At 39.8% G+C, this 13,036-nt stretch overlaps 3 protein-coding genes across 6 annotated transcripts; all 3 read left to right on the top strand.

The window, feature by feature from the left end:
* The first annotated feature begins 4,681 nt into the window (after nt 1–4,681).
* Nucleotides 4,682–6,539, top strand: LOC124405976 (probable RNA methyltransferase CG11342). The gene is made up of 2 exons (XM_046881251.1): nt 4,682–5,240; nt 5,918–6,539. The coding sequence occupies exons 1-2, from the start codon at nt 5,019–5,021 to the stop codon at nt 6,509–6,511; spliced, it is 816 nt and encodes a 271-aa protein (XP_046737207.1). The 5' UTR covers nt 4,682–5,018; the 3' UTR covers nt 6,512–6,539.
* Nucleotides 6,540–6,722: 183 nt separating this feature from the next.
* On the top strand, nt 6,723–8,566 carry LOC124405977 (chromatin complexes subunit BAP18). Of its 4 annotated transcripts, none has more exons than XM_046881254.1 (4): nt 6,724–6,880; nt 7,286–7,377; nt 7,922–8,020; nt 8,133–8,563. In XM_046881254.1, the coding sequence occupies exons 1-4, from the start codon at nt 6,863–6,865 to the stop codon at nt 8,455–8,457; spliced, it is 534 nt and encodes a 177-aa protein (XP_046737210.1). In that variant the 5' UTR covers nt 6,724–6,862; the 3' UTR covers nt 8,458–8,563. The 4 variants fall into 4 exon arrangements, with proteins under 4 accessions (XP_046737212.1, XP_046737210.1, XP_046737211.1 ...); XM_046881252.1 differs by lacking the exon at nt 6,724–6,880 and adding an exon at nt 6,898–7,064 and having other exon boundaries at nt 8,133–8,564; XM_046881256.1 differs by lacking the exon at nt 7,922–8,020 and having other exon boundaries at nt 6,723–6,880; nt 8,133–8,566.
* Nucleotides 8,567–9,270: 704 nt separating this feature from the next.
* On the top strand, nt 9,271–12,835 carry LOC124405973 (major facilitator superfamily domain-containing protein 1-like). Its single transcript, XM_046881247.1, has 8 exons — nt 9,271–9,354; nt 9,686–9,829; nt 10,170–10,446; nt 10,790–11,206; nt 11,320–11,631; nt 12,194–12,306; nt 12,408–12,646; nt 12,755–12,835. Exons 2-8 carry the CDS (start codon nt 9,688–9,690, stop codon nt 12,797–12,799), a joined length of 1,545 nt encoding a protein of 514 aa, XP_046737203.1. The 5' UTR covers nt 9,271–9,354; nt 9,686–9,687; the 3' UTR covers nt 12,800–12,835.
* The last annotated feature ends 201 nt before the right edge of the window (nt 12,836–13,036 follow it).

The raw sequence follows: 13,036 nt of genomic DNA, 5'->3' as shown, positions 1-13,036 counted from the left end.
GGTTTCGTTAAAATGCGCGACATACGGGAATGACATTTTTTTTTCACCCGTTAATAGAGTTTATATTTTTTTTTCTCTTTTTTTCTCCTTTTTTTGCTCTACTCCCAAGCTGGTGAATTTTAACACCACGCCAGCAGGAAGTGATCGTCATACCTACTCCGCAAGTTGTGACATAGAAGCTAGAACCGTAATGACGTGGACAATGAATCTCTCTGCGTAATGCACGAATTAGCAATAAAATATATTATTTCGCAGAAGCAAAGAAAATATCCGAAGACCTTGTCAGATATTATAATGTCATAGTTTCCAGACAGGAAAAGAGCTTATGAAAAACCAGTTATATGCGTGTTACGGAACGTATGTACACCCGGCACTCCTCAGCACATGCGTTGGATAAAATCGCAATTCAGTAACCTGTGCAGTACGTCCACAGGTGTGAGGGGAGGGAAAAATGGAATTACATTTTGCTTTTGTTTAAGTTTTTTTTTCCTCTTTGTTATAAAAAACAAAAACCTCGTAAAGTCTGAGCCGGTGTATTTCGGCACTCGATGTTACAAACCCGTGACCATCATCGCTATCTGCAATGATTGCACGAAGCTGCGTAATACACCGAAACTGATACCGAGCACATATAACATCATACAACAGACGGTGATTTACACAATGTAACGAAGGGTGTCATCATCATAACGATTACAAACTATTTCTCAACGACTCGGCAAAGGTCGTTCCAGCACAGTGCTTGGGACCAGAAAAATTGAAACTCATAATCAGCCTTTTTACGCGGACGATTATTGTGCATGGCAATTGTCGGGTACTCGCAACGTGTGAAATATATTTGAGACGACAAAGTTTATCGATGCTACGTATTAATACTATGCTTTTTAATTCTTTCTTATGACGATAGTTGTACGTGAGGAGGAGCCTTATACGCCTGCCGAATAACGCGTATAGCGTGCTTCGAGGCACGTATCCGACTCCTTCTCCGCAACATCATGTGCACTTGGAAACGTAACTAATGCCATTGACGCTGATATTTTTCCTGCCTGCTCTCTCGATCGTCTTGTTTACGATTTTGCTATAAGTCAGCTTAGCTGCATAGTAATATAATTTTACCGTGTTCGTCAATACAGAATAACTTTCAAGATTGTGCAATACATTGCAGGATTGATTTCCATTGTTAAAGAAATAATGAAGATGCGCTGTGGTCGTTTATAGACTCATCAGGGATTCCAGAGAAGTGGTAATTTCAGAAAACAGATTCGGTCACGTAGTGACTCTCGGATGAAACGATTGGTTTCTCATACACGGATATTTACTCTACGGAGAAAATCAGTGACGTGAGCGAATTCATTTGAAAGTTTTTTTTCAAAATAAAAACCCGTTTCACCCTGTTGACGATTGTTGCATAGACGTTTCAGTTTCGCCGATTTTGGAGAAGATAATTCTTCTTCGAGATACCGTCGTAACGATGTACGCGAGGTGCGGAGACACGGGCATTGTACGAACATAGGGCACCTGATCTTTGGAAACAGTTTCACGATAATGCAGCAGCTGACGTTCCTGCAAGCGGCGACTTTAATGTAGTCAAACATCTGTCGGTCTCCGAAAGGAGAACACGACAGGGAGAGAAAAATCGAGCTTAGATGAGGCATTGTGCGCTCCTTTCTTCTTCATCTTCGTCGATACTAAGCCTCTGAAAAAATGCATGGATCATCGGTGCACGAAGAAAAACCGAACGCGTTTCAGGCTGCAGCACCTGCGACAAAGTACTTCTGGATTTAGGTACGAGAGGTTTGCTACCTGGGTGCATGCGGTCTGCCGGCTTTGTCTAGCTTGAAACTGTAGATCGCTCATCGTCGGAACAGCACCTTAATTTGTCACCTCGCATAGCTCATCGTTTGCTGCAGCGCAGCAGGCTCCAACGCTTAACCTTTGAGAGTTAATATCACCCTTGCAAAGCGCCCAAATTAGTGTCTGATATCAGGTATCAACTATATATAAAGTTGATATCACAGGGCGAGCCGATATATCGGTTTTCCGGTCTTCTAGAGGATAAAGCATAAGAAGTTATCAATATAAAGCGGTAGGTAATCACCGTGAGTGCCTAGGCAATGAGCAATCGGCAGTGCATGCAGGAAAAGAAGTCGCGATAACGATGGAGGAAAATTTCTGTCAAATAGAAAGAGGGAGCGAGAAATCGAGAGCGTATACGACGAAGAAGCAAAGAAGCAGGAAAAAACGGAAGTGTTGCATAATTGTATCTGACTCATGGAACGCGCGTCTCTCTCACTGCTCGACTCTTCCATTCATCGTGGCGCATGTTGACCGTGTAATTTGCAGCGTATTCGAGAATGACAGATGTGGGCCCGGGGACGGTGGGTCCCTTTTTGGAAAGGTTGAATTTCACGGTACACACTGGTTCGCAGGGATATGTACCTCGTATAATGTATGGATACACATGCCTGTAGGCACGTGCGGCGAGACGCCTCCGTTCGAATCTTGGCCGAGTATTATGGATATATTTCACATATACCTGCACTTCGTTCAATGTGCAAGTAATTTGGCTTGCGTAAGATTTGCAAAACTTCGTCGCCGTCGAGTGCATGTGTACAAATTTACACACATATGAGCCTATACGTGTATAAAACGTACCTTTGCACGTGCATGTATGTTATAGATGCGAACAAACAGGCAATGTGGTAGAAAAACATTTGTGTAATAAGCCGGCTTGCACCTGCTGCAATATCTGTAGACAGATTGCAGAATATCCTGCGGTGTGGTATTTGAATATTTCTCATCATCTTTTCACGGTGCACCGTATATTTCAATACCTCGAAGATCATGATAATTTTATGGATAGTGATATTTATGATATACCTACACGTATATTGATTCAAGTTGAACGGTGTTTGGGCTGAACGTCACGGACGGCGCGGGTGTATGGATCAAGGATCATGACGTAAGAGCACGTAAAGCACATATCTCCAAAATCCATACCTATATAACCGTTATCACGTAGATGCCGACGGTTTGAATGAATTTTTGTCAATCTTTTTCCCTTCATGTATTCTCAATGACGTTCCGCAACCAATTTAATCAGCGACCTTCGGGATCAATCAAATTAGTGCCACACTAAATTTCAACGAATAACTAATAAAGCTGAGGACTAAATAACGTTATATTACTACAGTGACGTCATCGTACGAACAAGTCGCTCCCAGGCCAGTTTTAGAACCGAACCAAAACAGTGATGAATTGAAATTTTAATCAAAGTGTACGATATAAAAAGCACCATAACAATACGAGCCTGTTGTAAATAATTTTCTACATGAGTAAAATGAGGATTTTTCCGGTCTTTAGGCGGCAGTTTTCCATCTATACAGCGTATACACTCATACATACTTACATAATATTTAATTATTTTTTTTCATTGAATTCTCTAGACTTCATAATATACATATATTCTAGCATATCGTAACGAAATATACCGTCGTTAATTACGTCGTAGCTACACGATACCTGCATAAAATTTGTTTGACTCCATACGCGTGTACATATTCATTTATTTCTCAATTTGTGACCGCACAGTCGAGACATTCGAGGCTTTGTATAGTGAATAACGACGGTTAATGACGACCCGTCTGGGTATTGTTGCTCGATAAACATAGGTATGCTACTCGAAAACAAGAGGAGGCGGCGATGAAGTGCATTCGTTAATTGTGTAGAAATATTGTCCACCGCTTCTCTCTCGCTCTCTCTCTCTTTTTTTTTTACGGACGTCCAGCTGCACTCTGTGCAACCACTGGCTCACTCGCATTTCAGCTGCAATGCAGCCATTCTTTTATCACACTGGATTATATACCTGTCCTTTTTACTTGTGTGCACGTTGATAATTGATTCGTACCTCCTTAATTCGAGCCGTTTGTACTTTCCATAAATTCAGTGAAATATTGCTCTCGTTCGTATTAAACCGAATAAAGTAGTTTGAAAAAACTGATCTACATAGAAGCCTGAAAAACTTGTTCACAAGCTCGGTAGTACCATGAATAAGATTTTGCTGAAATTTTATTCTTCGCAATTTTTTTAGGCAATTTCTAAATATCGTTGCGAAAGTAAAAAAGAGAGAAGAAGTAATTGCATCACAAAGGATACTCCGAAAGGGTTAAATGGGTTACGTGTGAATACAGTGGTATGTAAACGGTGCCACCCTGTATGCATATAGACATTGATTTGTGGCGTTACTTAAACTTTTTTGGTGAGCCCCGCCGGTGTCCCCGAAGTTAGTGAATCGAAGGTTGCGAGTATCTGGGTCGCGGACACCGCGAATTATCCCAATCCTTCCCGTTGGTGCGCGGGGCGCTCCGCCGCTGCAAGTCGCGACGACGACGGCCTCTTAGCAATCTTGCCTTTTTTACGGTACGTCGATGTAAACGTGGGGTTAATGTGTGTCGTTAAGTCACGTGCACGCACACATGCGCAAACGACGCCCCCCCCCCCCCCCCCCCAACCCTGTCACGACAACGTTCATGCCGGAATCCCAACCGCGGATCCATGAAAATGTTTCCGATTCTGGCCTTCAGATGGCGGCACCAGGCAAGAGGCAGTTCATCGTCTGTGGTCGTAGTTAGAATCGGAATCGGCCATAGAACAGGCTGATTTACCGAATTTCGCACGCCAACAACTTCCGTTTAATGTTGTTTCTGTTTTGTTGCATAATTTTGAAAATTCTTTAATATTGATATCTGAAGTAATATAATCCTATAATCTGATGACGATTGTATAAAACTTGAATGACTAATCCGCTTTTATGATAGCCGGAAACGTCTCGTTTATCGCATTGTTGATTCGTTATTTTTTCACGTAGTTGGCAAGTTCGTTTGAGCATGAATTGTTAAACATATCGAATAGCAAACTACTGCAACGTAGTGTATCTCCTTTCTGTAGACGGCAGCATTGTATTATCATCATCGTTGTCGTCCGAATTATACCTATATAGCTCAACCGAGAAACGCTAAATGTCGTCGAACAGCGAAGGATCAATTAGTGAAGCGGAAACGAGAGGCTACCGGGTGGTACATAATAAAACGGATCCGGGCGCGTGCAGGCACGGAAATTTTATAAATTATTACCAATTTCACCCGGCCGAGGAACGGCTGCTGCAACTTCCGCGAGGCGTATGGCACGCGGACCCAACGGACCGGAAGTACGTCGGGTTGGATGTCGGCTGCAACGCGGGGGTGAGCATTAATTATTATATCCTGAACGTACACGTGAACCTTTGACTGCAGCTGCTGTCGCGCGCCATCGCGTAAGCTTAATGTTAATCAGTTTCATGCGGCGAGATACGAAACGCAATTCTTGTTACTTTCTACTGCTATCTGTCGAGGGAGTAAAGCGTAATTGGAACTGTATTACCGACTGGAAGTGACTGTATCATAACGATAGAGCTTACCGACGTTCGTACCGCGTGGGTTAGATTCGTTAATTCGTTTTTGGAACACATGCTCGATTTCTGCGGTTTTTTAAGATTTATTAAGCGGCCCTAAAATGGCCGTTTTTTGACCCGCTTGAAAAAGTTGCCATTTATTGAAAAATTAGGCAATAATATTTGTTTATTGCCCGCTTTTTCACACACATATATTTATACATTTTTTTCTTGTTGAAAAAATGCAATCCAATTCTAACATAACTATGAGACGGCGTGTCAAAAAAGGTCACCTTAAATGCTGCTTATAGGCACAAAAAACGCAGAAATGAATACATGCGTTACAAAAAATACGGTGTGCACCAAGGTCTAAGTGGACTTTTTGACCGCGTGGTTGCAGTACTTGGTTTAAAATTTCAAAAGTACTCGCTTTACACCCTTAATGGTACACAATATACTATTCTAACGTCGTATACCTTTCATTTTCAGAATCTGACGCTTGCACTTTACGACTTTCTTCGGGCAAACATTGACGACTCATCGTCCGAGAATGCTGACTTATCGCTGCTCGGCGTGGACCTGGACCCAGTCCTGATAGAAAGAGCGAAGGAGGGTAATGACCCGAACACAGGGCGCAATGTCACGTATAATTGCATGGACTTTATGGCTGCGGAAAGCAGCGGGGTGATCGATGAATTCTTGTCGTCAAAGGGGAGGGATCTTTTCGACGTAGCGTTTTGCTTCTCTATCACAATGTGGATACACTTGAATCACGGCGATTCGGGCCTCGTGAAATTTCTCCAGTCAGTATGTGAGAGGACCAAAATTATCCTGGTTGAACCACAGCCTTGGAAATGCTACAGAAATGCTTCTAGACGATTGAAACGCGCCAACGTTGCGGATTTCCCAATGCTCCGAAATTTGCGATACACTGGCGATATGGATACTCACGTGGAAAATATTCTCACCGAACATTGCGGTTTCGATAAATTAACCGAATCCGGGAATAATGATTGGGGCAGGAAATTGTTGATCTATAAGAGAAAGGAAATGAATTGTGATAATTTAATCGACTTTAAATGAATAAAAAACGTTTTCTACCCTTTGCAAAAATTTGATCTTCACAAATTGTAGCTGTCCTGAGATATCGGTTTGATTTTTAAATTATGTGTAAAATTGAACTTTGATTCAGCAGTCTATTTTTATTAAAATACGAAGTACGTTGTAAAATATGTATATACATATAATTCAAATGTCGACATAGGCCTTAATAGGTATAATTAAACCAAAAAACGTAAAATGGAAGTTTGGCGGGACGGCAACGCCGCGCGAGTATGTCATGTATGTATGTATGTATGTAGTACCACGTATACCTATGTATACCGAGATATCCAATAACCAATGGCGTCGTCGGGATTTTAACAACAATATAAGATGAATTCCGCAAGCAAGGTAAGTTAATGTATCGCGGTTTAGGAAAATTGACCCTAAATTTCCCGCCAAGTACCATTACCGTTGGATATTGGGTGCCATTCCCACCCCCATTTTCCACCCCAAGTCACGTGTTCTTTGGTACTTCCCCCCTGATTTGCCAAGAATCTAGACATAAGCCATGGAGCTCGAGAGCGGACAGAAGGTTAGGTTATGTTATGCCGTGTTTATATTGTTAATCATTGGCAATATAATCATAAAAATTTATCGAAACAACGTATAAATCGCATCTTCGGTTACAGACGCATGTGATTATCACGAAAATCAGTTCAACTTCTCTTAAAATATCATTATTTTGTCGCGTCAAACGACTTAACCGCTACACGGCGTCCTTTCAAATGTCTAACCCAAACTTGCGACTTTCAGGTCGGTGAAATATTCACGGCCGCTGGAGCGGCGTTCAACAAATTGGGAGAACTTACCATGCAATTACACCCTACTACGGATTCACCCGCCGGGTAATGTTGCAATTTATATTATTTAATTTTGATCGATTAACCAATCTCGCGCCAAATCTCAGTGGTGTATCAAAAAAGAAGCGCCATGTTGACTGACATCTATCAGGCATTACTATTTCTTGCACCGGAAAAAAAACCATTCCAAAATTTCATATTTTTGACAGAAAAATTTATGTAACTAACATTTTTCAGAAGAAACATCATGTGTGAGAGATCTAAATATATCCAAAGTGCATAGAGTATTTGATAAAATTATCCGTTTGATTCTCTTGTAATCCTGGGTATGAATAATTTTATCCGCAGGAAAAAATAACCCTGAGAAAAGTCAGGGCATACAATTTCGAAATAGGTCTGCGTAAGCAGTAAATATTCTGAAGTTCACTTGCTATTGGCTTTGAAATATTCTTGAAAATAATTAACGGAAGAAACGATACGACTGGGATGTTTTGAAGTGGATATTTCGGGCTTTGACTAATACTGTGCTAACAATTAAATTTAGCGTGAAACTTATATTGAAACTAACACTTTGATCTTTTACCTTCAGTAAATGGACTGACGAAGAAATTGAAATGCTTCGTCACTCTGTAAAAACGTTCAGCGAAGATCTGAACAAAATCAGTGAACACATCAAGGGAAGAACAGTGTAAGTTGATTATCGAAAAGAAAAAAATGAATGATTTTAATCGTTCAGCGACTAGCTCTCGATTCCTGCGTCAGTCCTTTGTTTGTTTTCACTAAAATAAATGGGTTTTCAGATCTCAGATAAGAACGACGCTTAAGAAAAAAGCTTTCGAAGAAGCTGGTGTACCGATAAGGCAACAGCAAGTTATTTCTCAACAAAATGTTCAGCAAAGTGGTGGTGGAGGAGGAGGTGGGGGAGGTGGCGGAGGTCAGCAGCAGCAGGCTCAGACGCAAAAACAGCAACAAGCGGCTGGTAATCAAGGCATGATGGGTAAATCCGCAGAAGTTACCCTCAACATGTTAAACGCCCCAGAATCTGAAGTAGACGTTGAAGGCTTACCGGAGGAATGTCAAGTCAAGTTAGAATTTGAAGGAGCGACGGAGGAAGTTGCCTCCTAGATTCGGTTAGATGTAAAATATTTTAAGGGGGGCGGTTCATGACTCTGGGTGAGTATTGTTGTTTATTCAAAAATAAGAAGAAGAAAGCTGTGTACATTTATGAAGCAAATTTGATTGCTGTGCATTGATGCAAGAAATATTAATAACGTAAATTAGCATAGGTGATTAGAAATAGACTTGATCATTCATGATCTTACGCAAATAATGTGTATTTATTAAAATTTTCAAAGATATTAATTGTAACCTATACTTTGAACATTTAAAAGGAATTATTTTTCAATAAAAATTTATGTATGTTTCCGTAATTTAACCTTTTTAACTATGTTTATCAACTTTTTATGTCTATAAGGCGTTACAGAGTTGAAAAATTCATTTCCAAGAGTTTTTCAAGCGTGTTACAATTTTTTAAACGCACCCATGGTATATTTGTTTGGAACGACATGAAATTCCTACGTAGTGGTACCATTGAGAACTGCAAGCACATGGATGGGACGTTATGATTAGTGCAATTTAACGAAAAATGTTACTACAGACTTCGGTAATTTTATTTCACAGAGATGTGGATTTATTATTTGTTCTCGAATAGAAATAAGCGGCTAGATGAATTAAATTGACTTAGAATGAGTCACGAAGATCAAGTAGTTGATCAGAATGAGAAGCACATTGATCGAGAATCAGTTCTAGGGTATTTCACGTCGGAGAGTTGCGCACCATATGCGCTGGATGTGTTGTGACCGTCCAAAGAGCAGCTGTGCGCACGGATGAAATTATCAGTGTCAGCCGTGGGTGGGTTAAAGGCTTGTTAGAGGCGTCTGCAAGCTTGTCAGGGACAGAGTGACACATTGCCCTCTTGCGAAACGACGAAAGTGACGGTTTAAAATTACAAATCGAACAAAGGTGATTGATAAACGAAAGTATCGCGTTTAGATGTCCACCGTTTAATTGATAGTAGATCGTTAAACTCACCTAAAGATGACATCTTCCGGAAACGTCAAACGCTATCGTTGCGTGTAGCCGTTATTGTCATAACATCAATATCAAATAAAGCAGGAGAGAAAAATAAGATCGTCTGGGTTAAATTTCAACAATACAGCAACAAGTGTGATCGTGCCAATCTTACCCTGCACCCGCAGTTTTCGCAAATGGAATAAAATAAAACAGGAAAACGAATGTATAACATTTTGATTGAAATTCATTTAAAATAGAATAACATATTGTTGGAACAAAGATATGGAGGGAGGCATAATGGAGAGTCCTCAGAGGACAATAGAATCAACGGATTCCGACGAAGCCGCACTACAAGGATGCTGTGGTCCAAAAAGGCCACTCTACAGATTTCTGGGACTGGCATTAATGTGCCTTCTTGGTTTTGGTAAGACAAATTCCTTTTCTTAAAAGTAAGCAAGACCAACGCGCAGAGTAAGATCAAATAAATAAACATACAAATTTTGACAAGTAATTCTGGACATAACAGTAAAAATTAATAATAGAATGGGCTATACAGAGCAGCAAAAGGAGTAGAAAAAAAATGTTCAACCTCAGATAAGGCATGTATGTAGAGGGCATGTAGACGTATATGTATAAATGATGAAAGTGATGCCCCGTTATCACTGTAATAGTGATAACGTGGTAAACGAACAATTGTAACTTCTTTAACAAAACTGATGTTACTTATGTATATGTTATTATAATTCAACGTTATATAATTTCAGGGTCATATTTCTGCTACGACAATCCTGGTGCACTGCAAGACAACTTCAAAAGTGATCTCGATTTGACGACTAGCAAATTTGTACTACTTTACTCCATATATTCGTGGCCAAATGTGATTTTCTGTTTTATCGGAGGATTTTTACTGGATAGAGTATTTGGCATAAGACTTGGCACGGTTATATACATGGGACTAACTCTCATTGGTCAATTTATTTTTGCTTTTGGTGCATACGTTGATGCATTCTGGCTAATGATGCTCGGACGATTTGTTTTTGGGTGAGCAACAAGTGGTAAAAAATAAATTTCCCAACCCCGTTGTTATGACGAGCTGCATTATAATGTAGGAAAGCTGCAACTAGAGAAAATGATCATCAAGAATCAGAGCATATAAAGATAATTGTTTTTATACTGCAGTTTTATCAAATTAGTCAAATAGATTTTCTTTCAATATCTCAAAACCTTTCAAAAACTTTTATTGTAATTATCAAATTGATTCTATAATCTGATAGTAAAAATAAAAACGAAGCATCAGTTTTACATAATGCAATTGAAATATTTTGAAGTTTTTAGTGATTATTATTCAAACTACAAATAACAAAAATTTTAACTCTGATTGCAGAATTGGAGCAGAATCTCTAGCAGTTGCACAGAACAGTTATGCGGTATTATGGTTCAAAGGAAAGGAGTTGAACATGGTATTTGGGCTCCAGCTCAGCTTTGCCAGAGCCGGATCTACCGTGAACTTCGTGGTAATGGATCCCATCTATAACTGGGTGGCGCAATCTTATTCCGGATACCAGTGCATAGGCATTGTTCTATTACTTGCATCAATCACTTGCGTCGGTTCAATGATCTGTGCCGTAATACTGGCATTCATGGACAAACGTGCAGAGAGATTGTTGAGACGCGGAGAAGGTGTGACACCCGAAGTGGTACGACTAACAGACGTTAAAGACTTCAAAGGGGTATTTTGGCTGGTAGCCGTAGTCTGCATAGCTTATTATGTCGCTATATACCCATTCATCGCCCTAGGAAAGTGAGTTCACCTCAGAACAATAAATTCAGTTTATGATGATATAACCGTTCAATTTCCATTTGCAAACTGTTTACTAAAGGCGCAAAAGTGTTGACAATTTCAATTTCTTTCAGGGTTTTCTTTATAAGAAAGTACGAATATTCGCCGGCTGCCGCCAACAATGTCAATTCTCTAGTCTACTCAATTTCGGCATTTGCTTCGCCGTTACTGGGCTACCTAGTCGATAGAGTGGGAAAGAATGTTTCCTGGGTTTTTATAAGTATTTTAGGTACAATTGTTGCTCATGGACTGCTCACGTTCACATTCGTAAATCCCTACATCTGCATGATTACAATGGGTCTGTCATACTCCATGCTGGCGAGTGCTCTCTGGCCTTTAATCGCTCTTGTTATCCCTGAGTACCAATTAGGAACGGCATATGGAATGTAAGTTGACTTCAAACAAGAGAAATATCATTCATCAAAAGGGTTATTCACCCTGCCAGCAAAATTGTTACAGCTGTTATTATGACTAGACTAGTAATTATCTCTATACAGTAGATACAAGTTCGCGTGTACCGAACAAGCGGCATTTGTTATATGCACACTCGCACGTGTCTTTACCAATCCAAGTTATGTATATACTTGAAGATTACACTTTGCAATCTCACTTATTGCTGACGCATTCCTTGTAACGAACTTTATGATTGTTCAATCATAAAGTAGCACAGAAAACATACAAAGGATATCTTGACGCTGTCAGTTACCGATAATCCATTAGTCCTTAATTGCACAGTAGTAATTTAGTTATTAGAATAGTAAGTTTAAAGTTGTGAAGTAGGATTTAAAGCATTTGCTGATAATTTTTAGTTATCACCAGCATTATAGGATTTGAAAAAAGATGCACCGATGTAATGCTTTTAGTCAATGTTCTTTTACTCAGCATAGAGCTACCAAACCTACGCTATTTATTGCTAAGAATAACCTGATTTCTCTACATTGTTCACAGAGCTCAGTCTGTGCAGAATTTGGGATTAGCAGTGGTATCAATATTAACTGGCATGATAGTGGATTCTGGTGGATACTTCATGTTAGAAATGTTTTTCTTGGCATGGTTATGCAGTAAGTTGAATTGAGTAATACCTATATACTGGGAAAGGAAAGTGCTCCAGAAAATGGTAAAACTTGAACTAGTCACATTTTGATTATTAATTATGTTTCAGTTTCCCTTCTCGCCACTATCGGAATTTGGCTGTCTGACATTACAACGGCGGGCGGTTACCTAAACATGACTCCAGGTCAGCGTGAGATTCGCGATGGCGGATGCAAACAGGCAGAAGCTACAGAAAGAGAAAAACTACTGACTACATGCTCGGCGTCAGATTTATCGACGGATGATTTATTACTGCCAAACTCGGATATTCACATACGGAATCGATATTTATCACGAATAGGAGCAAACGTAAGAAGAATTAAAATAGCATTGAACAGAAAATAAGTCAACAGTAGCAGATTTCATTAGCTTATGATGAGAGCTGTTTTTCATTTTCTTTCTTTCAATTATTTTCAGTTGCCAGCATCAACCATAGGCCCCGCCTACAGACCATTACGATGATAACATTAGTCTCGTGTTTGACGTAACATTTAGCTAGCAAAAATCTGTGTATAAAGAGAAACTTGAGTTGAAAATTTGTATAAGGTTGGATCTACACTGGCTCACTACGTCTTCCCAAATGATTATTCGGAATATAGTTTACTGTGATATACTGAAAGAGCACCGAAAGCAGGTCGAAGAATGTAGATTATACCTGATATATTCCACTCTGACTGATGTACACATACCTAAATGAAA

Source organism: Diprion similis, chromosome 4 (assembly GCF_021155765.1).
Source record: "Diprion similis isolate iyDipSimi1 chromosome 4, iyDipSimi1.1, whole genome shotgun sequence".
In the NCBI taxonomy this organism is placed as follows: Eukaryota; Metazoa; Arthropoda; class Insecta; order Hymenoptera; family Diprionidae; genus Diprion; species Diprion similis.
Note: the sequence above shows the minus strand (reverse complement) of the source record. Positions and strands in the feature narration are given on the sequence as shown.